Source organism: Uranotaenia lowii, chromosome 1, assembly GCF_029784155.1.
Source record: "Uranotaenia lowii strain MFRU-FL chromosome 1, ASM2978415v1, whole genome shotgun sequence".
Taxonomy (NCBI): Eukaryota; Metazoa; Arthropoda; class Insecta; order Diptera; family Culicidae; genus Uranotaenia; species Uranotaenia lowii.
In genome coordinates this window covers 71,646,541-71,670,917 of record NC_073691.1, presented here as the reverse complement: position 1 = coordinate 71,670,917, position 24,377 = coordinate 71,646,541, and the positions used below count along the sequence as shown (strand labels likewise).

Sequence of the window (24,377 nt, the reverse complement as noted above, 5' to 3'; positions counted from 1 at the left end):
GCAAATCACTGAGCTACGCAGCGGTAGCCCTCAGCACATTGAGCTGTACAATGTGTTCCAGCATACCACCACAACGCTGAATTCAACATACGAAAGCGCATTCTTTCTCAATAAACAAGCAACAGCAACAACACAGCCGGAATTTAGGCGGGCTCGGCCTGCCGGCTGCCGAACACCGTTGCCACAAAAAAAATCTGTATCATAAATGAGTCTGATTTTCGTCCATACATGTCCCAATTTAACAGAACTAAATACACTGATGGTATTGATTTTCGTGGCATCGCTGGTCGGCAGCCAGCAGGCCGAGCCCGACCGAATTTCGTTTGTGTTGTTGCTGTTGCTTATTTATGAGTTATTTTCTTCCTTGCAAGCAGCCGGTGTGTCTTCGTGCCGGACTGGACGAACGATGATCGTTTTTATTTTCTTTCGATGAGAATTTTTTTTTTTTTTTTTTGTAAATTATTTATTTGAAACGGCTCATACCTTTAGGCTTTAAGGAGCCAAACTCGTTTTGTTTGATTACAATTGTGTACTTAGATCTAGTTCACTTTTTTTTTTTTTTGAAGAAAAAGAAAGATAGAAAGGGAAATATGAAAATAAAGAGAATTATAGTCGAAGATCGATAGCTTTTAGGAAAAGGTATATCTCGAACATATAGTCCAAGTCCATCATACCTAATACATCCCTCACTGGAACGTCGGGTGGTTTTCCTCGGGCCCGAAGGGAATCTATAAAGTTCGCTCTGGCGAATAGGTGGTCCTCACACGACCAAACAATATGCTCGATGTCATGGTAACCTAGACCACATCCGCATAAATTGCTGCCAGCAATATTTAAACGATAGAGTACCGCATTCATGGAATAATGATTGGACATGAGACGGGAAAATATACGAATAAAATCCCGAGTCAGGTTCAATCTATTAAACCAGGGTTTAAGGCTTACCTTTGGGATAATCGAGTGGAACCACCGACCCAACTCATCCTCGTCCCATCTACGCTGCCAGTTGACAAGAAAGTTTCTTCGAGCCAAGAAGTAAAATTCGTTGAATACGATTTTACGCTGGTAAATGTTGCCTTCCATCGCACCCACTTTTGCAAGGGAATCTGCCCTCTCATTGCCTGCTATTGAGCAATGTGAGGGGACCCAGATAAAGGTGATAGAAAAGCAACGTCTTGATAAAGTGGTCAATATATCTCGTATCATTTCGAGGAAGTACGGCGTAAATTTTCCTGGTTTTATAGAGCGGATTGCTTCAACAGAGCTGAGACTATCAGTTATAATATAGTAGTGTTCAATAGGTCGTGTGGCGATACTATTCAAAGCCCAGTGAATAGCTGCTAACTCTGCAACATATACAGAGCATGGTGACTGGAGACTGTGAGATGCGCTGGATATTTCGTTGAACACTCCAAATCCTGTTGTTTCCTCTATGAGTGATCCATCGGTAAAGTACATTTTATCAGCATCGACGTGTCTATATTTAGCTTCGAAAATTCTTGGAATCAGAAGAGGACGATGCGGATCCGGGATTCCACGAATTTCCTGCTGCATAGACAAATCAAACTGGACAGAAGAATGATCGTAGTCTGGGCTACAAACACGAGTTGGAGAATACGAAGAAGGGTTTACCTGCATTGACATGAGGATATGGTATATAGACATAAATCTGGTTTGAACATTTTGCTCAAGTAACCTTTCGAAATTTACAATCACCAATGGGTTCATGACCTCACACCTGATGAGGAACCGAAGTGATAGTAAATTGAATCGATCTTTCAAAGGGAGTATTCCTGCCAAAACTTCAAGACTCATGTTGTGTGTTGAGGGCATACAGCCCAAAGCGATACGGAGACAACGGTATTGGATACGCTCTAGTTTGATGAGGTGAGTTTTGGCAGCTGACTGGAAACAGAAGCTACCATATTCCATAACGGATAGAATAGTTGTTCGATACAATTTGATAAGATCTTCTGGATGGGCTCCCCACCAGGTGCCAGTAATTGATCGGAGAAAATTGATTCTTTGTTGGCATTTTCCTTTCAGATACTCAATGTGGGCTCTCCAGGTACACTTGGAATCAAACCAAACCCCAAGATACTTGAAACTCCTCGATTGAGTGATCGTTCTGCCTAGGAGTTGAAGCTTAGGTTGAGCAGGTCTACGTTTCTTAGAGAAAACAACCATTTCCGTTTTCTGAGGGGAAAACTCAATCCCAAGCCCCAAAGCCCAGGAAGACAATCTGTCTAAAGTATCTTGTAAAGGCCTGTGCAGATGAGACTCAGTAGATCCTGTGACAGACACTACTCCGTCATCTGCAAGTTGTCTTAGAGTGCAGCCTTCAGAGAGACAGCTGTCGATGTCACTCACATAAAAGTTGTACAAAAGTGGACTCAAACATGAACCCTGTGGGAGGCCCATGTAAGATGTTCTTCTAACTGCAAAATCTCCGTGAGCAAAGTTCAAATGTTTCTCACAAAGTAAGCTGTATAAGATGTTGTTCAATAGAGGAGGCAGACCCCGGGAGTGCAACTTGTCTGACAAAACCTCTATTGAGACTGCATCAAAAGCTCCCTTTATGTCTAGAAACACTGAAGCCATTTGCTCACGTTTTGCGTACGCCATTTGTATCTCTGAAGACAGCAAAGCAAGGCAATCGTTTGTCCCTTTGCCCCTTCGAAACCCAAATTGAGTATCTGAAAGGAGACCATTTGTTTCTACCCATTTGTCCAAACGAAACAATATCATTTTCTCCATCAATTTGCGTATACAAGACAACATCGCTATTGGACGGTAAGAGTTGGGATCAGACGCTGGTTTTCCGGACTTTTGGATAGCAATGACTCTCACTTGTCTCCAATCTTGGGGAACAATGTTATGCTCCAAGAATTGGTTAAATAAATTTAACAAGCGAAATTTTGCAGCATCCGGAAGGTTTTTCAACAAGTTAAATTTGATTTCATCAATTCCCGGAGCTGAATTGTTGCAAGAGAGGAGGGCAAGTGAGAATTCGACCATCGAAAAGCTTGAGTCTAGACCACTATCAGACCTATCAGGAGGCACGTTCCGGATTATTTTTTGCACAGGTGTAGAATCTGGACAGACTTTTCGTGCGAATTTAAATATCCCTCTATGTGAATATTCCTCACTTTCATTTGTAGATGATCAATTACGCATGCTTCGTGCCACTTTCCACAAAGTACTTAAGGATGTTTCACGCGATAACCCACTAACAAAATTCCTCCAATACGCCTTTTTCTTCCCCTTGGTTAACTTTTTAAACTGATTTTCAAGGGAAACGTAAGCTTCAAAATGGACAAGAGTTCCATGTTTTCGAAATTCTTTAAATGCTGTTGATTTGTCCTTATAAAGCTTAGAACACTGAGGGTCCCACCATGGATTAGGAGGCCTTCGATGAATAGATGATTCTGGGATGGGTTTTGTTTGAGCGTCAACTGCACTATCGTGTATCAGACAAGAAAGAAAGTGGTACTCCTCCAAAGGAGGTAAAACGTGCATAGAGTCGATGGCGGTTTTAATTGTGTCCGAGTACTTTTTCCAGTCGATGTGTCTTGTAAGGTCATATGTCATATTTATTGTGTTCGAAGAGCTGACCCCATTGGTGATAGTAATTTCGATAGGTAAGTGATCACTACCATTCGGATCATGGACTACCTTCCACTGGTAATCAAATGATAGTGAATTTGAGCAGAGTGAGAGGTCAATTGCACTTTGTCTTGCAGGAGGTTTAGGTACCCGTGTTTTTTCACCCGTGTTCAATACTGTTAAATTGAAACTGTCGCAAATGTCATAGATAAGAGTAGAACGACTATCGTCAATTTGTTCTCCCCAGACAGTTCCATGTGAATTGAAGTCACCCAGGATCAACCTTGGCTCAGGGAGCACTGAGCACAGGTCCTCTAGGTGATTTCGATCCACTGCAACTCTCTGAGGCCAGTACAAACACATAAGTCCTTACCTCTTATTGTTGTATGACATGCAACAGCTTCAATTCCGCCTGATAAAGGAAGGTGAATTCTATAAAAAGAGTGGCACTTATTGATCCCCAAAAGCACCCCTCCATAAGAATCGTCACGATCCAGACGGATAATATTAAAATTGTGGAATGAGATGTTAGATTGAGAAGATAGCCAAGTTTCGGACAATGCAAAGATATCACAGTTTGTTTTATGAAGTAAATAATTCAATGACTCCAATTTTGGAATAAGACTACGACAATTCCACTGTAGTACAGTGATATCTCCGACCTCTCGGCGTAAATTAGCCATCGAGAGATACAAACACTGAAAGGAGGGGCCAAGTTTGCATCAATTGCTTTAAAAATGTCTTTAATACAGGAAGCATTGCAAATACAATGTCTTTCACGGGTTCTGATACATTAAAACACGAAAAAAATCCGTTCAAAATGTCAGTCAACTTAAAGAGGCCAGACTGAGTCGTTGATTCTGGCATCACGTTTGGGGTTTGGGTTTGCGAAGCTCCCGCAGCTGTTGGTTTATTCTGCAGTGGTGCATTTCCGCGGAAACCTGGAGGAACTTGTTTTTCCTTTTCAGCAGCAGTCGACTTTTTCTCGTTTCTATTTGAAGAGACAACCGTAGCTATTTTAGCTGGTATTTTCGGAGAAGGCGCCTTTGTTCGCTTCCGAGAGCCTCCTGCAACGAAGACTGGCTGAACTTCATCAGCCGTATCTGTGTCTTCATTGTCAACTGACAGCACAGAAAAAATGTTACAGGTCTGAGGTTGGACCGGTGGAGAGGCGCTCTTAATATGGCGGCATAAGAACGCTTGGAGCGTTCTTTTAAAGAGCGCCTCTGTTTATCCCAGCTTGCCTGAAATGCCTCGCAGGAGGAGATATCATGGGGTGAGCCCCCGCAATAGACGCATTTTTGCTCAACTGCTGAGCATGCTCCTTCCCCATGATTCTCCCCACAATGCAAGCATCGCTTCTTGTTGCAGCAATGCGAAGCAGTATGCCCCAACTTGATGCAATTCTTGCATTGCATTGGGCGAGGCACATAAAGGCGTACTGGAAGCCTTAAAATTCCGTCAATCAAGACGTAATGAGGGAGGGCTGTTCCTGCAAATGTAACCCGAATCGAGGCTGAAGGCGAATACTTGGTAACGCCATCAACGACGGAGGCAGTCATGAGTTGGCGACAATCCAAGATTCCGACCGAAGTCGAATCAAGGCTCTTGAACTTACCTACGCCGTGAGACTTAACGTATTCAGCCTCCAAACTCGATTCGGTGATCACACCCTCGATCTCTACGTCTCGAGATGGAATATAGAGCTGATACTCTAAATTAAAAAAATTACTGGCAAGAATTCCGTTTGCGGCCTTCCGGTCGGCCACAACAACGCGCAATTTGTTCGGACGTACTTTGGAAACACTGGTAACGGAGGGCCACCTAGCCAGATCTTTCGTGATCTGCACTAAATTTAATGGTTTTCCGTTAGTTTTGGGCCGGATGAAAACCACCCCCGGCCCAGAAGAGGATGAATTATCAGGATAAACTCGGAGTCGGGTTGTTTTTCCCGCAGCTGCAGATGGAGTAGCAATATCAACTGGCGGAGAAGGATGAGCATTCGAAGAACCAGCTACAGCTGAATCCTCCAGATGCTCCTCATCCTCATAGATGATTTGCTCACCATCCACCTCTGGCGGGTCCGACCCCCCGCCTTCGCTCATATTTCATGAAAATAAAAGCGAAGCTCAATTTGATCGAAATATATAATAGAGAAAAAATAGAATTAGAAATAGAGAAAAATAAGAAAAGTATAACAAACTTGATTTTTGTTTTGATTGGCTCCTTCAGTGGTGATCCCAACCACGTGGTCCTTCTTCGAAGATGGCTGCCACGTCAAGTCTCGGCTCGAGCAAGAACGACCAGATTGATGATGATGATGAGTCAAACAATGGCGGCGGCCCTCGTGGTGACCAGTTGAGGGCAGTCAGCTAGCCAGAAAAAAACCTTTTTTTTTGTCGACCAACACTATAATAGCACCACTTTGGCGAGCTGGGGTCTGCCTTTGGCAGAAAAACGTATAGCGCGGTACAAAACACCGTATTAAACGCCCGAACGGAACGAAACACCCGGATATATTGGACGAAATCTCGAAACGCGACTGTTCACTATGAGCGATACGAGACGAATGTTTCGATGAGAATAAAAATAAAACGAAGAAGAGTGCTTGGCAAATTTCTAAAGCCAGAGTTCACATTGAGCAGCACATTGAGCAGAGTGAATCAGCTCATTGTGTTTTTCATCATTGTGAGAAACCTCTCAGAAAATACGATTATCGGCGCGCAGTAAGAGAGCGAGCAGTAGAAATTCTATCGCCGTGCGCGCAGTTCTAGAAAGCTTGCGTTCACATTAGGTGGTATGAAAAAATCCTAGCAATTGCTTTTGCTAAACTAAATCGAGCATTCGAGCAGTCGCAGAAAGCAATTGCTTCGGTTGATATGAATAAAGTTTTTTCTGACAGCTGTTTTCTCAGTCAGGAGCTTTTACTTTTAGAACAAGCTAGTTTGGTATGAATAAAGCCCAAATCTGAAGCAATCGCTCGAGAAATCTCCTAGCAATTACTTTATTTTCTAAGCATGCTTGGTAGCAGACTTTTCCAATAAACAAATTCTTCAACAACGTCATGAAATTATAAAATTAGCAATATTACACTTCAATACAATTTAAAAAGGCATTTTCAACATAGATAAAGAACAGTCGAAGTGATAACCCAACTTTTTTCATATTCCTGTCGTTGTATGAAATGATTCGTCTAAGATGGAACAAAACAAATCAATTAGTAAATATTTCAAATTAAAAAAATCCGGCTACAGTGGAAGAAGTCCCAATCGGCTTGAAGTTGGAAGAAAGTTGTAATAATTTAAAACATAATTCAGATCTCCCAAATTTATATGATTTTTTTATAATTCAAAGATAAAAAAAAACATCTAAGTAAGATGCGCGCCTATTGCCTATTTTTTATATATCGCTTAAAAAGCTAGGCCATTCTTTGTTTGACAATATTCAATTTTCTTTAAACATCAACATACGAGCATGTATTGACTTAAATTTTTCCGATCGTTCTTACAACCACCACCCGCATCGTCGATTTCATGGCTATTTAAGCCGTACTTTTCAATTTTTTGATCGTCTTCTTTCATTTTACTTTAGTAAATTCCAGATTCTGCTGGTTGGATAGCTCTTTTTTTCGAAGCAAAAGCTCTGTTCTAAGACTTTAGTACACATCTGCTAAGCAAATGTTTATTCATACCAAACTAAGCAAATGCTTTGGGCTTTTGCTTTGCTTGATTTCGAGCAAAGTAAAAGCTACCGAAGCAGTTGCTAAACCTTATTCATACCACTAATTGTGCTTTTTGAACACATTGTGCTGTTTTGAGGAGTATAACACCTCTGCTTATAAGTTTCAGCTCAGAAATAACTATTAACTACTTATATAGAAACCACATGAGGTCGAAAAGTCAAGTACAAACTGCGATAGCAGAATCAACGCGCAAAATATCATCTATGCGTTTACTATTGATGTCTGCATCCGGGCGTTTATTATTGTGTGCCTATCAAAGGGAGCTAGAAATATTTATTGATAGCTGTAAAGAAAAAACAATATTCAAACATTTTGAATTCCGGGCAACATTTGAATTCTTAATTGCAAATCCGAAGCGATTTAGAATCTTCTTCTGCCTAAATGTTTTTCAAAAGGGTATTTCGACGAAACGTTATAAAATTGATACTTATTTCTGGTCGAAATACCTGACTTCTGCATCCGTAAGTTATACACAACTTTTTTTTATCAACCGAAAGCATAGCAAAGCAAATGTGTATATAGACAGAAAGGTTGACATCCCGCATGTAGCAGTATCATACTGTTGCTACGGCCCTGAGAGGGTGAAATTAGGGGGAACATCAAACCCATTTTGTGACAGATTAGTTTGACAGTTTGATAGTTAGACAGGTAAGAAGAGAAAGGAGAAAAGAAAAAGTAGGAAAGTCGGAAAAAATTGAAAAACGTGTTTGATAGATTGGTTGGTGAAAATTCTAGTTCTGCTTGAAAATTGTATTCTCTCGTGCCGAAGTGCAGCATTTTCTTAGCTGAGTTTGATGCTATTCTAGCAAGATTCCGATAAGTAGGTAGATTAAGGGCATCCGCAGCAATCGCGAGCAAAGTGAAAATGCTCACGAGTTTAATTACTTCCATACCGCACCGGGGGTTAGTATGAAGGTGAGCAAAATAGGGCCGATGCCGTCGGGACCGACAAAATCACCAAATTTGCTCACTAGAAAGGGGCGAGAGCAAACATGCACTGAAAAAATTCTACAGTTTTGAGCAGAATTAAACAAACGATGTCGCAGCGTGTAGATGTTTGTTGATATTTATTTTAAGAAAAAAATTGTATCAGATTAAAATTGTGGATGGTTTTTTTTTGTAATAACCAGTTAAATTCGCAATTTCGTTACATTTTTTCGGGGTTTTCCAGGAATTGAACGAGAAAGTGTAAATGCTGGTTCTGATGGTGAGTTATTTATTTTGTATTTTATACTGTTTTTGACTTTTTTCTACCTATGAATTTTGATAACATTTTTTCCTTTCTCACTCAATTTCAGATAAACAAACTTGAAGCATCGTAATTTGTGACCAAACATGGTCACTCGGAGTTTCTCGGAGTAATAATAATCGAGACCAGTGCGCTGTGCAAGATTTTTGTATCCAACCGGCCAATATGGGTGGCATTCCAGTACTGTCCCTACCGATTCAGCTTTCGGAACGAGGTCCAATAAGTTTGCAACTAATGGGACCCAGTTTTTCGGAGCAGCAATTATTTCAATCAGCACGTTGGATAGAAAAAGAAGTTGAAGATTTTTTAGAAAAGTATGATTTTAATATAAATATAATAAACAAATAAAGTTGAATTTTAGTTGAATTGTTTGGTTTGTTGAATTTTGTTTTTCAGGTTCATTTGTTAGGAAATATAAGTGCCCGGCGTTTTGAAAGCAAAATCGAGCTTAATTCGAAAATATATTCTTATCTGAACTTATTTTATTCAATCAAGTCGTCCTACAATTCAATAAGTTTTTAATCACAATCCAGCAAACGGCTGACACGGAATTGGAAACACCGTAAGGGAAACTCAACGCTTTACAACCACCACCGGTTGAAAGCGGTGTCCTATAGATATGATGATGAGGCCAAGCGAAGCAAACATCCTGCTCGGAAGTTCTTGCTGCATCCATCATCGGACCCGATTGCTGGTGTTCGAAGCTGCTTGGCCTTGCTGCTTCTGTATGGCATGTTCAACCAGGATGTAGACTTTGACGTCACGATACGGATAGCAGCTATCCCGTCAAATAACTGCCAACACCCCCAGGCCCTTTTAAGACCAACATTCATCGAAATTTGAGCAAAAAACTGACGACTCCGAAAATTTACTCGGTACGTATTAATTTAAATTTAGATTTTCATCAAAAGTTTTCTCAGTGCAATGCTAAATTTAAAAATAATTATGCTACCGCCCGGTGCACGAAAGAGTGTGTATCCCAAAACCGGTCCGCTGAAATGAGCAAAACCGGGCCGCTTATACTCACTTATTGGTGCGTTTGCTCTAAACGTAAGTTATGATAATATTCTCCAAATATCAAATACGATTTGCTAATTGAAGAAATGTGTTCCGATTAGGTCGAATTCACTGCCGTGAATTGTCGTTCCCGGATAGATATTGTATTTGCGAAATATCTTGCTTTATATTCTCCATCAGATCGTAAGTAACCTTCTTTGTTATAAAAACACCAGAAAGTAACTTTATCGTAACTTAACAGGAATCCGAATCCGGAACTGATTGTAGGATCTTCGGCAAACTCGTTTTGATCGAAGAAGAAGACTTATTTGTAAGTAATCTGGTCTCATGTTTATTAACAACATTGTAAATTAACAAAGGAATAAATTTTCTAGTTGAGTCACGTCAAATACGGACTACAAAAAGTCTACACATACAATAACCACTGACCATACTGACTGGACACTCGATTTCGTTTTCTGGATAATTTTTCCAGAAAAAAAAACAAAAAAAAATCATTTTTCCAACAGTACGCAATGTCGATTCCAGAGTGCGCATCGATCGATTTGAAGAAATGCTATCCCAGTTAGGAAATGCCACCCAACTTTAAAAATAAAACACGCAATTTCTACGATAAAATCGGGCTAAACAGGACCATTTTTCCTACAGGGCATTTTTTGTCAAATTTTTCAGGTTCGCCACCTGCCGTCGGTATTGCGAACCTGCAAAAGCTGACAACAAAAAATTAGACAGAAAATGGTTGAATTTTTGTTCTAAGAGTCAGTGTGGTCAGTGCAATAACGATCCCCATTATCTTCTTCCCAAGACACCCAAAAGATTCCCTTTATCGTTTTTGGATTATTGATGAACGATTATACTAATCGTTTTTTCATGAAATGGAATCGTTTAGACACAAATAACGATACAGGGAACGGGTTGTTAAGTAAATGAACGATTCATTTCTTTGCTTTTTTCTACTTGCTCTGAAGCGAGCTATATCATACGTGGTATCTTTACTGAATGATCGTCTCATAAGAAAAAATAACGATACAGCATATCGTGTAGTGTTGATAAAAAGATCAAAATTAATCATTTTAATTCGATTTTCGGAAACAATGAAAAACATTTAGTTCAATTTATTACATTTATTTTATTTGTTGTAAATAAAGTTTATCTTAACATACTTATCAAAAAACTTCCAGCACCTTCCGGATGTTCCGAATAGCGCCTTCCGGATTAAGTGAATAGCGCCATTTGCAAGGGTGTTGCTTATTTCGGCCATATTGAGGATGTGAACACTTAGTCGTTGGTTCAATCCTGCGGTATCTGTTTGTTGCTGCAGCAATTCCGGTCGATTCTCCAGCTACCAGCTTCGCGAAGCTGCTACGTTGGCGTTGCTTCTAGCAGATTTCGGCTGCAGGGTTTTTCCTCCGAACCTGAAACAATGTTCAATCAAGACAAATTATGAAGAATCGTTCTATGAACAAACTTTGCTTTCACGTGCTTTAACTTACCTCTTACCTTGCGCTGTTTTGATTCCTCGGAAGTCTGGATCTGACCAGAACGACACCCCGTTAAATTTACGCGAACTCTTATGCTCGAAGTATTTTTTTTCCCGAAATCAGACTGCGTGTAGTCTGACAGCAGAAAAGTTGAAGCGTGTTGCTAAAATAATCATTTAATTTTCAAAACGATTCATTGTATCTTTGAGAAATAATTTTTAATCATTTCAGCGTGTTGCAAAAATAATCGATTTATTTCTTAGAATATTAATCTTATCTTTCATGAATAATATTATATCCGTTTCTAGCTAATGCACATTAACCCAAGACACTTCATGGGACGTTACTATTAATGTAATCAGAACGGAATAGTATGGAAGATATGGAGTATTGTATTGAGCTATGCGGGATCACACATCACCCAATTATCTTTGAAACGCTTAGCCTGGAAAACTAAATTTTCGAACATCCTAAAAAATTCTTCAGTGAGCTCGAAACGACATATTACAGTTTAAAATTCTATGTTTTGAAGATTCATGAATATTCACAAATCGATGATTCGATTTGACGATCATTGAACACACCACATGATTTTGAAATAAACTAGTAGTACTAGAAGGAAGCTGAATTGATGTATCCCTTCACTGGCAGCACTGAAGTCATTTATCCGTTTGGCTCCCCGTTAAAACGTTACCCGGTTGTGTGTGAAACGATTTTTAGGTTATCTTCAGTTTATAAATAAATCTTACGCCGTTACAATCGATCTCGATCGCATCAGCAGAGTCCCTTTTTCAGCTGTTAGTTCTGATTCATAATTATGCTATAAAGTAAACATGAACTATTTAATATTCCTGGTTTCTTCAGTCTATTTATTTGGCTGTGCCTTTACCGCACTTCCTCCTGGTAAGTTTGAAAATGGTTTACCTGCTAGATAAGTATCGAATTTTTGCTTCCATTTTCAGTTCAATATCTGGAAGCGGAAAGAGCCATCAGCTTCAGTCCGGATCGGTCAAGAATTTACAGGCCGGAGCTGCGCATCTACTGCCATCGAGGGAAAGAAAAAAATCTCGGGCAAGTTTTTCAAACAATCGTTCTGAACTTTGACTGCGATCACGAAGATTTTACTCAGTACGAGGGCGGAACTCCGGAAGAGGTGCGCTCCCACCATGAAACCGAAAACACCATATTCTCCTTCAACCTGCTTTCGAACAGCCGTAAGCGGGTCATCAAACTGGATCCGTTCAATCAGACCTGCATCGGTGTCGTTTCCGGTGAGTCCTACAGCGTTCGGTTGAGCTTAATTCGAATTGACTTCTGGCGGGTGCTCCAGCTGGCCGTCGGCATCGTGGTTTTCCTGGCATCGGCCAAGTTAAGCAACAATGCCATTTTTTACTATATCTGTGGAATGTTCCTGGGAGTGTTTGCTAGCTTCCTGGTGATGGTCTACTTGGCCAGCAAACTGTTCCCTCGAAAACCGATGATGTATGGAGTCATGTTGGGCGGCTGGACATTGGGAATATATTTTGCCCAGATATTGTTCGACAATTTGAGGCTGATATTTATGACTTATCAGGTAAATGTTTTTTTAAACAAATGTGATCAAAATCTGCTTTTCTAGAGCGAAATAGAGCGAATTGTCATAATATCGAATATGATTCAAAACCGTGTTTGCAGTTTAACATTAGCTTGATTTTGTCTGCTCTTTCCACAGAAATACGTATTTTGGTACATTTTGGTGACTGGCTTTATAAGTTTCGTTATTTGCTATCGAATGGGTCCACCGAAGAATCAACGTAGCAAAAACCTCATAAAATGGAGTCTGCAGCTGGCTGCGTTGGTGGCAATTTTTTTCTCATCTGCCTTCCGAGAGGCAAGCACAGGAGTCTGCATAGCGATAGCATTGTTTTACTACTTTCCCCGGAGTTTGCTGTATCGTCTAAGAGCCTTCTACAGGCGTCGTTTTCCCCCGGAGCGACGATTTCTCACCAACGAAGAATATTACGAGCAAGGTGTCCGGGAGACAACAAAAGCCCTGGATGAGCTGAGGGCCTACTGCAGCAGTCCAGAGTGCAAGCAATGGAGCACGGTACTGAAACTAAAGGATCCAGCTCGATTTGCTTCATTCATGGAAGGAGATTCCCACTTGATGGACAGTGAAATTCTAGAGTATGAAACGTCCAATATTGCTGCGGATATCAGTGACGATGACGAGGACCAGCTGGACGGAAACGATGAACGCGAGAACGCACCCCGTCTAGAGGACGATTCAGAAGACGAAGATGTTCAGCGCTATCGGGGGCTGCAGAACGGAAAGTCGTACCCATCGACCAGTACGCCCACCACAAGTTCGGTAATCCGGAGATCGCTGCGTCCAAGCAGCCGCAGTCGTAGCAGGCAACCTCCGCCAAAACCCTCGGCACCACCGCAGGTTGAGTTCAGTGAAGATGAAGACTAATTGGAAGCGTGATATTTCACAAGAAATTGTAAATTTCATTACATAAAATAACTACCTTCATCCGAGAATTTCAGAGCATTCATGATAAAAGAAGGAAATATTTAAACAAAAAAAATGTACCATAGGTCTCAAATTTTCTTCTGAGCTTCGATATCGAAGAACGGACCTATTCACAAGACTATCTACAATTGCTCATGTGGACAGATTAACAAGGGCTTTTAAAACTGTTAGTACGTATCAATATGGTAAAGCAGAAAAAACAAACTAAGTAGGATTTTTGCCAAAAAAGGAGCAACGATAGACGTGTGGTAAGCATAACATTAATTCAATACTACCCAAAACCGTTAGTTAAGCAACTGTCCCGATCCTAATTTATTGAAATTATTTTGACTTCGTTTTTTTTTTAATCTTAAGTAGGTAGGTACGTACAATTTTAATGCATCATGTCGCTTGGCCCCTCGATACTTAAACACAATCCTCATTTCAAATCTGAACTATTTTTAGAAATGTGTAGAAAATTTAATTTTAATTTAACGGAAACCGAATAATTTTTCTAGCTGTTAAAAATGCATTCAAAACAAATTTGATTAAATTAGTTTAGGATAAAGGAAAAATAAAATCTATGTTTTTTCATTGATCCGAACGTTTCCCTTAAGACATTTTGTACAAAGCAAATGCTTAATTTTGAAAAAAAAATCATCTTATTAAATTGCCAAGTCTCGCTTAGCTGATGCCTCAGGAAAAGGTTTCGCTACATTTACATTTAGCGAAGTTTAAGAAGTTTATCTCTTTCTGTTGATATTCCTTTTTCTCTATATTAGATAGTCTCGAAGCCTTTCCACATTATTTTTCTACTTTAACGAAATGTCAATTTTGTGCTAAGACCGCTAAGACTCACTTTGGTTTATTTTTTTTTCTTTTCTTACAGTGGCCAGTAAGTCGTTCGATGACAAAAAGTAACATCTACAGGATTGGTCACTTCTGGTAAGGTAAGGTATTTCAATTGAATTTCTATTAACTCATTTCCGTTTGTCGCTCACTTAGGGTGCGAAAACTTCAAAAACAGCCTAGTGTCTGTACAATCTACCTAGAAAGCAATAGCAATGGTAAACCTATTTTTTCAGGGGTTTTTTAAATTAGCACAACCATAGAATATTTAAAGTCGTACGTTAAGGCTCGTACTACCGTTTGCGACTTCTATCGACAATTCAGGTTACGGTGCGCTAATGAAAACCCTGTGATCGATACTGACTTTCAGCTGTTGGCTAGTCTTAACCGACTGAGCTGCGTATCGTCATGTTTTTTTCCAATTACAAGTAAAGTTACGTTCAGTTAAATTTCTCCGGCTGTCAAAGCCGCATCTCACTAGAACGTAGCTGGAAAATAGGCGGTTACTCCTTTGATTTTTTTCCCACCTAGATTTGTGACGATCAGGGCTTAAACCAAAGCTGGATCATGGACCAAAGGGGTTGTCCAACCAACAAATGAGTTATATTAGACATAAGTAAGACTAAAGGGTCCTGTTTGATAAATGAGGTGTTTTTGTCCCGCGGCGCAGAATAAGGCCCAATTTACAGAACCTGCCGTCAACCGACGTCAATTTCTACTTTGGTCTAAAATAAGGGATTGTCATTTTAGTGATAAAAACAAGCTTGAATTAATTTGACGAAACTTATGATTTAAATTTATTTCTCTGTAGAATCCACATTGTGAAAAGTAATTCCAATAAATGAGAGTAGTGTGGTGAAACTAACAAAAAATAAATAGGTGTCCGGTATCTCCTATGTTGTTTGGTGCATTTCAACAACTGGTTTTAGTTTTGTTTTAAGTGAACACTGCGATCTATTAGAATTTGCGTGGTACGACTGAGCATAATGCTGCTTCTAATGGGGAAATGATACCAAATCTTTTATTTTTTGAAAAAAAAATTACTGATTAGGAGCGACCAAACCAGAAGTGTAGCAGCAAAGACCAATCTCTTCAGATCGACTTGATTAATTTTTTTTACAGCGGTTTCGATAGCACTTGTTTTTTTCTCTTTTCTGTAGTAACAAATGACAAAATAAAATCTTACTTCTCCTCACACCATTCGTTCTCCTTGCGCACTTGCTCCTCCTCGGCTGGTGTGAAATCATTCTTGATGTTGAACGTCTTCCGGATTTCTTCTGGAGTTTTGCCCTTGATCATGTTAGCCACCGTTTTGCAAGTAACGTCCAGGAGGCCCTTGATGTCCAAATAATTTGCCGCCAGAATAAGTTCGAACAAAGTTCCCTGATCAACTTTCAGGAAATCGGCGTCCCAGGAACTGATGTCATCGGTTCGCTTTTCTTTGTTTTCGTCGTCTTCGGCCGGTGCGGGGTCATCCTTGTGGTAGGTGGCCCACTGGAGCACCTTCCGGAGGATTGCCGAGTTCACATTCGGGAGCGGCACCACTTCATCCTCTCCCTCGTCCATGCCCAAATCCTCAAGCATGGTTTTGATGGTTCCGGAACATTTCGCAATTTGAACATCCGTGTCGAAAACTTCACCGTCGGAAGATTGCAATTTGATGTTCGGCATTTTGCTAGTTACTGCTGCTAAAAATAGCCTGCAACAATGAAAAAAATCCCCACGAATTAATAAATTCTCGCTATCGATCCATCACAAGGCAAAAAACAAAGCAATATCCATCATTTCAAAATGGATGCTCTATATGAAAATATACATCTTGAACTACGTACCTCAAAACGGATTGGAATTCCCTGACGGAAACACTTGATAACTACCGAAGCAGATGTGCTATTTTTGAGATATTCTTCGGCGACGACGAACGATGCAAAGAAATACGCACCCTTCTTTCTCTATCAGTACTTCCTTGATTTCCTTTTTTTCACGACGTATTTCTTGATGGTAACAATCTCGAGACAAGCTTTTAGTTGCAATTCAGCTTTAGCTTGAAGCTTGAATGACTGTTCACTGTTCACGAACGAATGAAGCTGGTTTCTGAGCTGCCAGACCGAGGAGGCCAGCGTTTAACGAAACTGCAGGTAAAAAGAAAGTATACCGAAAAATTCAAAACTACCTAAAGATTGAAGTACTAGAATTCAAGTGGAGTGTTCAATAACAGGTAATTTTTTTTAAATTCAAATATTCCATTTTAAGTTTGGCTTCTTAATGCATCAAGGTATGGGCGATGGGCGCGCTCGCAGTCCCGGTATACGATTTCTCGTGTATTAATGTTGCGACCGCCGATTCGAACATCGAACCCATCGCTCCCCTATCATCAAACCATCATCGACCAAAAACGTCAAACATGCTTTCACAGCAGGAACACTAACAACATGTCAAAAGATTAGGAAAAGAGAATAGGTGAAAATTTGATTTGTCATTCAAGCTACGGTTAAAACGATTCCACGTTTAGTTCCGAAGTTAAATCACGTTAACATTCAGAGATTTGGCGATTATAAAGTTTAATCTAGTGAATCTGTAGGTACAATACTTAAATATCCATCGATTAGTGCTAACATTCTTATTGTATCTAGCTGGATCTGCGTAAAATACGACCTTTATCGATAGTGCCTTTCGCAATTAAAAGCTAAGCACATTGAACTGCCTACATCCGGTAAGAAACTAAAAAGATCAGCTCAACTCAACTTTAATCTTTAGTTTTACCCTCATACGTTAGCTTTCGTTACAATCGCTTTCAAGCAAAGCTGCTAGCGACCACTAAAGAAGCGCATATCGAAGTACCGCCGCGGTCACTACACCTTCGTACAACTTATTATTACAAGTGCCTTCTAGTTGTGTGACAGTTAAATACTGAACGTAAGCGTAACTAAGTTAATCTTATTACACATATTCTAACGTCAGTTTACTTTTAGAAATTTTGTATTCATCACACCTGGAATAAATTAACAGAATTAAACTGGTTTTACTGTCTCGCAACATCATACAAAATTTGTTCAATGGCGAGCACGGCATTGAATAACGAGAAACTAGCGGATCAAGATGCTAACGTACGGAGCGAAAAAGTAAACACGGTAGAACAAGAAATTCCAACGACGGATAACAACACAATATCCACCATCGTCCCGGAAGAAAACAAGCTCGGCGCTAAACCTAAACAAGTCAAGGCACTTAAGATAGCGACGAAATCTAAAACCAAACGTAATCCACTACGAACGGTAAGGAAACGTAAAGATTTTCACTGTGGCAAATGCGATGAACGGGACACTAGTAGGATGGTGCTTTGTGACCAATGTGAGGTTTGGTACCATTATTCCTGTGTGGAAGTAACACCCAGTGTAGCGGATCAAACAAATTGGAAGTGCCCGTTATGTGAGACTATTACAAGTAAAAGTAAGCCAGCGAATAAGGAGAAAACTATAGTAGTTCAGAATCCGGAAACCAAACCCGATGATCATGGTGAAGTTAAGTCTATCAGGAGTTCGATTATGTCTAGCAGCAGTACGAGGAGGATCGCTGAACTTCGGTTGAAGAAACTAAAGGCCCTGACGGAACTTAAGCAACACTACGTAGAGCAAAAATTCCTGATCTTAGAAGAGGCCGTCCTGGAAGAAGGCACAGTTGATGACCGCAGCGAAATAGATAAATTATCGGCGATCGAGAGTTGGATCGATAAAACTAACCTGGGTAGAAGTGCATCTGTCTTGATAGCTGGAAGCGACCCGATTGAAGAAATTAACCTGCCTAAAATCAATCAACTACAGATCAACCCTGCCCCGTCTCGGAACGAGAATGCGTACGTACCACATGAATTCAACCCGGAAAAGCGTTCTACACCGTTAGCTGAAGTCGCAAGGAATCGTGACCGTGACATACATCATCCACCAGCTTTATCGCACCCATCAGCGATACCGCGTCCAACAACATTGCAACATGCTTTATCGCAACCCACTTACGGCGATAATGATATCGGTACTATCAATAGAAGCCAATTAGCTGCTCGCCAAGCTGTCTCCAGGGAACTACCCGAATTTGACGGAAACTCCGAAGATTGGCCTCTTTTTATTACGACATTCACCTCATCGACCCACATGTGCGGATTCTCAAATGAAGAGAATATGTTGAGACTTCGGAAATGCCTAAAGGGAAAGGCATTAGAAGCTGTCAGATCTCGTCTCCTCCATCCAAGCAACATTTCAGGCGTAATGTCGATATTGAAGATGCTATTCGGTCGACCCGAATCCATTGTCCATGCTGTCGTGACGAAAATAAGGAAAATTGCCCCTCCAAGTATGGAAAGACTTGAGACGATCGTTAATTTTGCACTGACAGTTGGAAACCTGTGTGCCAATATAGAGGCTTGCGGTGTACCGGACTTTGCGTACAATGCTTCATTGCGATTCGAATTGGTTCAAAAACTGCCCACAAATCTGCAGATGCGCCAGCCCGAGAAATGTCGCCAGCCCAACATTGTTACAATTTAATAGCTGGTTGTACACCATAGCGGAAGACGCAAGCTCGGTAATCAACTCAAACTCCTCTTCAAAAAATCGGCGAGATAAGGAGGGCTACTTGTACCATCATGAGGAACCCAGCGATAACGAGGACCCCTTAGATCAAAACTCTCAGAATACTAATATGACCCATCAAGAAATTAAGAATGTTCGAAAGGAGCACTGTTTTACTTGTTCCGGCCACTGTGGCGCAGCTGACAAGTGCTCGTTATTTTTGGAACTGGACTATAACTCCAGATGGAAAATAGTCAACGAGCACGGATTATGTCGCAAATGCATCAAGAGACATAGTGGACCCTGCAGACGGCGCAAGGAATGCGGCCAGAATGGATGTACTTTCCTACATCACCCGCTACTCCATAATCCTGCAAAATCGAAGCCACGTCCCCAACCAACGACAACGGTTGTGGGAAGCTGCAATGTCAATCAAGGAACTGCTAGTGGAGTCTTGTTTCAAATAGTTCCAGTAATTCTTCACAGCGCTACTAAAAGGCTTCATACTTACGCTTTCATCGACGACGGCTCCGAGCTAACCCTGATGGAAGATCAAGTAGCCAAAGAACTTCAACTGGATGGTCCTAACCAAAGCCTTTGTCTTCGATGGACAAGCGGGACTCAACGCAGGGAAGACGACTCGCGAAAATTAAATTTGGAAATATCAGGAACCGGCGAAAACATGAAAAAATACCCTATCAAAAACGTGAGAACCGTGAAGTCCTTGAACATTAGACCTCAAACGTTGAATATGGTGGATATGAGGAAACATTTCAAACATTTGCACAACGTTCCGATTCAATCCTATGAAGCTGCTTGTCCCAGGATTATAATAGGTGTAGATCACGCCAATCTGGGGCATCCTGTGAAGAGTCTGGAAGGAAAATCCGGAGAACCGATAGCGGTCAAATCACGTCTTGGATGGACAGTCTACGGACGTCATGCGGATGGTTCGAACTCGACTCGGTACCAACATGTAATCAACTACCATTCAGTACTACAGTGTTCATGCGAAAAATCCAGTGACGAGGACCTCCACACAGCCATGAAGAATTTCTTTGCCATAGAGAACCTCGGATTGACGAAAGGAGACGTTGCACTCAATTCGAAAGATGATCAAAGAGCAATCTCGCTACTCGAATCATCCACGCATCTTAAAGACGGTCATTACGAAACCACTCTCCTATGGAAGTACGATCATGTCCGCCTACCCGACAGTAAAAGTATGGCACTTAGCCGTTGGCAGTGTTTAGAAAGGCGACTGCAAAAGGACCCAGAGCTGACTAAGATACTTGACAATAAAATTGATGATTACGTCAATAAGGGTTATGCTCGAAAACTTACGGCCGACGAGTTAGGTGAAAAACATCCGAGGGTATGGTATCTTCCTGTATTTCCCATAACCAATCCCAACAAGCCTGGCAAAACAAGATTGGTCTGGGACGCTGCCGCAAAAGCACATGGCATTTCATTAAACTCGGTGCTCCTGAAGGGCCCTGACCAGTTAACTTCGCTTTTCTCCGTCCTGCTAAAATTTCGCGAGTTCAAATTCGCTGTTTGCGGTGATATACGCGAAATGTACCACCAGGTACTAATACGAAGAGATGACCAGCACTGCCAGCGTTTCTTTTGGGGCAGAGATCCAGGAACAAAAATGCCTTCGACGTACATAATGCAAGTGATGACGTTCGGCGCATGTTCATCACCATGTACAGCTCAGTTTATCAAAAATAGAAACGCTGAGCTATACAAACATAAGTATCCAGCTGCAGCTAAAGCCATAGTCGAAAATCATTATGTTGATGACATGTTGCTTAGCGTTGAAACTGAAAAAGAAGCGATAACGTTAGCTAGCGAGGTAAAAACGATTCACAGCCACGCTGGTTTCGAAATAAGAAATTTTCATTCCAACTCCTCCATAGTATCAGATACCTTAGAAGGTCGGTTGAAGTCAGATGTACCAAGCGATATTGACATGAACATCGGTAAAGAAGAAACTACAGAAAAAGTTCTTGGAATGTGGTGGGATACGTCGAAGGATTGTTTCGTATTCAAAGTATCCCCAAGAATTGATCCGGCTCTTATTTCTGGCAATAAAATACCCACAAAACGCGAGGTTCTACGCACGCTGATGCAGATATTCGACCCATTGGGGTTAGTTGGTCATTTCTTAATGTTTCTAAAATGCCTGCTTCAGGAAATATGGAGAACGTCAGTAGGATGGGACGACCCTATAGAACACAAAGAGTTCCAAAAATGGAAACGCTGGCTCGAAGTGCTTCCGACAATGACTCAAGTCGAAATCCCTCGCTGCTATCGCTCCCTGGTACCAATAGATCTCAGCACCGACGTTCAATTACATACCTTCGTTGATGCCAGCGAGAACGGTATGGCAGCTGTAACATACCTACGATTCGAGAATAATGGAATAGTGGAATGTGGTTTGGTTAGCTCGAAAACGAGAGTGTCTCCACTTAAATTCCTATCAATACCACGATCCGAACTTCAAGCTAGTGTTATAGGAGCCAGACTCTCAAAATCAATAATGGAATCAACCACAATCAGAATAAACAAACGGTACTTTTGGACGGACTCCAAAACGGTGCTATGTTGGCTATCATCCGATCACCGAAAGTACAGTCAGTTCGTGTCTCATCGAGTCAGTGACATCCTAGAATCAACTGACTTATCGGAATGGCATTGGATCCCATCTAAGCTAAACGTAGCGGATGACGGGACGAAATGGAAAAATTTCCCCGACTTCAACAGCACTAGTAGGTGGATTCGGGGACCCAATATGCTATCTCTGCCGATGTCCTATTGGCCTCGATCAGAAGAATCCTTAGGCACGACAGATGTTGAGCTACGGCATCAAGTTCTCTCTCACCAAGAATATCCGTCGAACTTAATTAATGTGGAGGACTTTTCTGTATGGTCAGTTCTTCTTCGTAAAACAGCATTCGCTCTACGATATTTATACAACCTGCAACGCACTGCACGAGAACAACCTATCTTAACAGGCCCACTTGCATGTGAGGACTTGCAAAAGGGAGAACAATTTTTATTTCGCATCGCTCAGAAAACCGATTACGCTAACGAAATCGAACTACTCGGCTCTCAGACTTCCCACGAATGGAAAACTTGCATTCCACGAAAAAGTCCCTTGTTCAAATTATGTGCCTTTCTCGACAGCAACCAAGTTTTGAGAATGCAAGGTCGTATATCATCGTGCGAATTCGCCTTGCCGGACACGAGAAATCCCATTATACTCCCCCGCAATCATCACGTAACTAGACTAATTGTTTCAAGTATTCACTTTCGGTATCATCACCAGAATCATGAAACAGTTATCAACGAGATTCGTCAGCGCTATCACATCCCGAGTATACGATCACTGTACAAACAAGTTCGTAAAAGCTGTCAGGTATGTAAAAACCAAAATGCAAAACCTCTGCCTCCTATAATGAGCGAGCTTCCAGTCGGACGAATGTCTGCCTTCGCGCGCCCATTTTCTCATATGGGTATTGACTACTTCGGGCCTATGTTGGTCGTTAACGGCCGTAAACAGGAGAAAAGATGGGGGGTATTAGCGACCTGTCTAACTACTAGAGCGATACATTTACAGATAGCGCACTCCTTAACAACCAACTCGTGTATGATGGCTATACGCAACATAATGTCTAGAAGAGGAGTTCCTATCTGCATATATAGCGACAGAGGCACTAATTTTATTGGAGCCGATAAGGAGCTCAAATCAGTACTCAAAGATATCAACCAGGACAAACTCATTGCTGAGTTTACCTCTCCTAACACCAAATGGAGCTTTAACCCCCCAGCTTCCCCTCATATGGGAGGGGCTTGGGAGAGACTTATTCGTTCTGTTAAGCAAAATTTGGCCAAACTAAATCCAAATCATCGTCCAAATGACGAAACGTTCGAGAATATGTTAATCGAAATTGAAAATATTGTGAACTCGAGACCCTTAACACATGTTCCCATTGACGACGATAGCTCTGAAGTATTAACGCCAAATCATTTTTTGGTGGGTTCCTCGAATGGGTTAAAACCTTGGGTACCCTTTGACGATAGCGCAATAGCAGTTCGGAAATCATGGCAACTATCACAGACAATGGCTAATGTTTTTTGGAGACGGTGGGTCCACGATTATCTTCCAACTTTAACGCGAAGACATAAATGGTTTGAAAATACCAAACCTATCGAAGTAGGGGACATTGCAGTCATCGTTGACCCGAATCTACCCCGAAACTGTTGGCCAAAGGGACGTATCATCGCAACAAACATCTCTCCGGACGGATGCCGCCGATGGGCGACCATACAAACAGCAACTGGAATATATGATAGGCCTGTAGCGAAACTTGCGATCTTGGACATCGGCGTTATAGGTGACGGTACACAAGTGTACACTCCGGGGGGGACTGTTGCGACCGCCGATTCGAACATCGAACCCATCGCTCCCCTATCATCAAACCATCATCGACCAAAAACGTCAAACATGCTTTCACAGCAGGAACACTAACAACATGTCAAAAGATTAGGAAAAGAGAATAGGTGAAAATTTGATTTGTCATTCAAGCTACGGTTAAAACGATTCCACGTTTAGTTCCGAAGTTAAATCACGTTAACATTCAGAGATTTGGCGATTATAAAGTTTAATCTAGTGAATCTGTAGGTACAATACTTAAATATCCATCGATTAGTGCTAACATTCTTATTGTATCTAGCTGGATCTGCGTAAAATACGACCTTTATCGATAGTGCCTTTCGCAATTAAAAGCTAAGCACATTGAACTGCCTACATCCGGTAAGAAACTAAAAAGATCAGCTCAACTCAACTTTAATCTTTAGTTTTACCCTCATACGTTAGCTTTCGTTACAATCGCTTTCAAGCAAAGCTGCTAGCGACCACTAAAGAAGCGCATATCGAAGTACCGCCGCGGTCACTACACCTTCGTACAACTTATTATTACAAGTGCCTTCTAGTTGTGTGACAGTTAAATACTGAACGTAAGCGTAACTAAGTTAATCTTATTACACATATTCTAACGTCAGTTTACTTTTAGAAATTTTGTATTCATCACACCTGGAATAAATTAACAGAATTAAACTGGTTTTACTGTCTCGCAACAGTTAAACAGAGAGAGAAATAGCCTTCACTCCAATTTCACTCCGATTAGCTGTCATTCTTATGGAAATCTGTGTAAGAGTAAAGAGCAGGCTTTATTCTTTTTAGCAGGCCCAATCCCAATGAGCCGTTTCAAATAAAGAAATTACAAATAAAATATTACAATTTGAGAAAAACACATTAAAACTGATCAGGTCGATAAATCTCGCGTGAGCTTTCATTACGTCGTAT

The 24,377-nt window shown here is 41.0% G+C and overlaps 2 protein-coding genes and 1 long non-coding RNA gene across 3 annotated transcripts; 2 read left to right on the top strand and 1 right to left on the bottom strand.

Moving 5' to 3' along the window:
• Positions 1 to 11,770: 11,770 nt before the first annotated feature.
• On the top strand, positions 11,771 to 14,169 carry LOC129738798 (nuclear envelope integral membrane protein). The gene is made up of 3 exons (XM_055730097.1): positions 11,771 to 11,998; positions 12,058 to 12,668; positions 12,807 to 14,169. Exons 1-3 carry the CDS (start codon positions 11,929 to 11,931, stop codon positions 13,548 to 13,550), a joined length of 1,425 nt encoding a protein of 474 aa, XP_055586072.1. The 5' UTR covers positions 11,771 to 11,928; the 3' UTR covers positions 13,551 to 14,169.
• A 1,038-nt stretch (positions 14,170 to 15,207) lies between these two features.
• On the bottom strand, positions 15,208 to 16,529 carry LOC129738799 (S-phase kinase-associated protein 1-like). The gene is made up of 2 exons (XM_055730098.1): positions 16,271 to 16,529; positions 15,208 to 16,137 (listed from the first exon to the last, which is right to left on the bottom strand). The coding sequence occupies exon 2, from the start codon at positions 16,107 to 16,109 to the stop codon at positions 15,621 to 15,623; it is 489 nt and encodes a 162-aa protein (XP_055586073.1). The 5' UTR covers positions 16,110 to 16,137; positions 16,271 to 16,529; the 3' UTR covers positions 15,208 to 15,620.
• A 6,800-nt stretch (positions 16,530 to 23,329) lies between these two features.
• On the top strand, positions 23,330 to 24,139 carry LOC129740166 (uncharacterized). The gene is made up of 3 exons (XR_008736129.1): positions 23,330 to 23,689; positions 23,746 to 23,825; positions 23,870 to 24,139. It is a non-coding gene; the product is annotated as an uncharacterized LOC129740166 (long non-coding RNA).
• Positions 24,140 to 24,377: the final 238 nt, after the last annotated feature.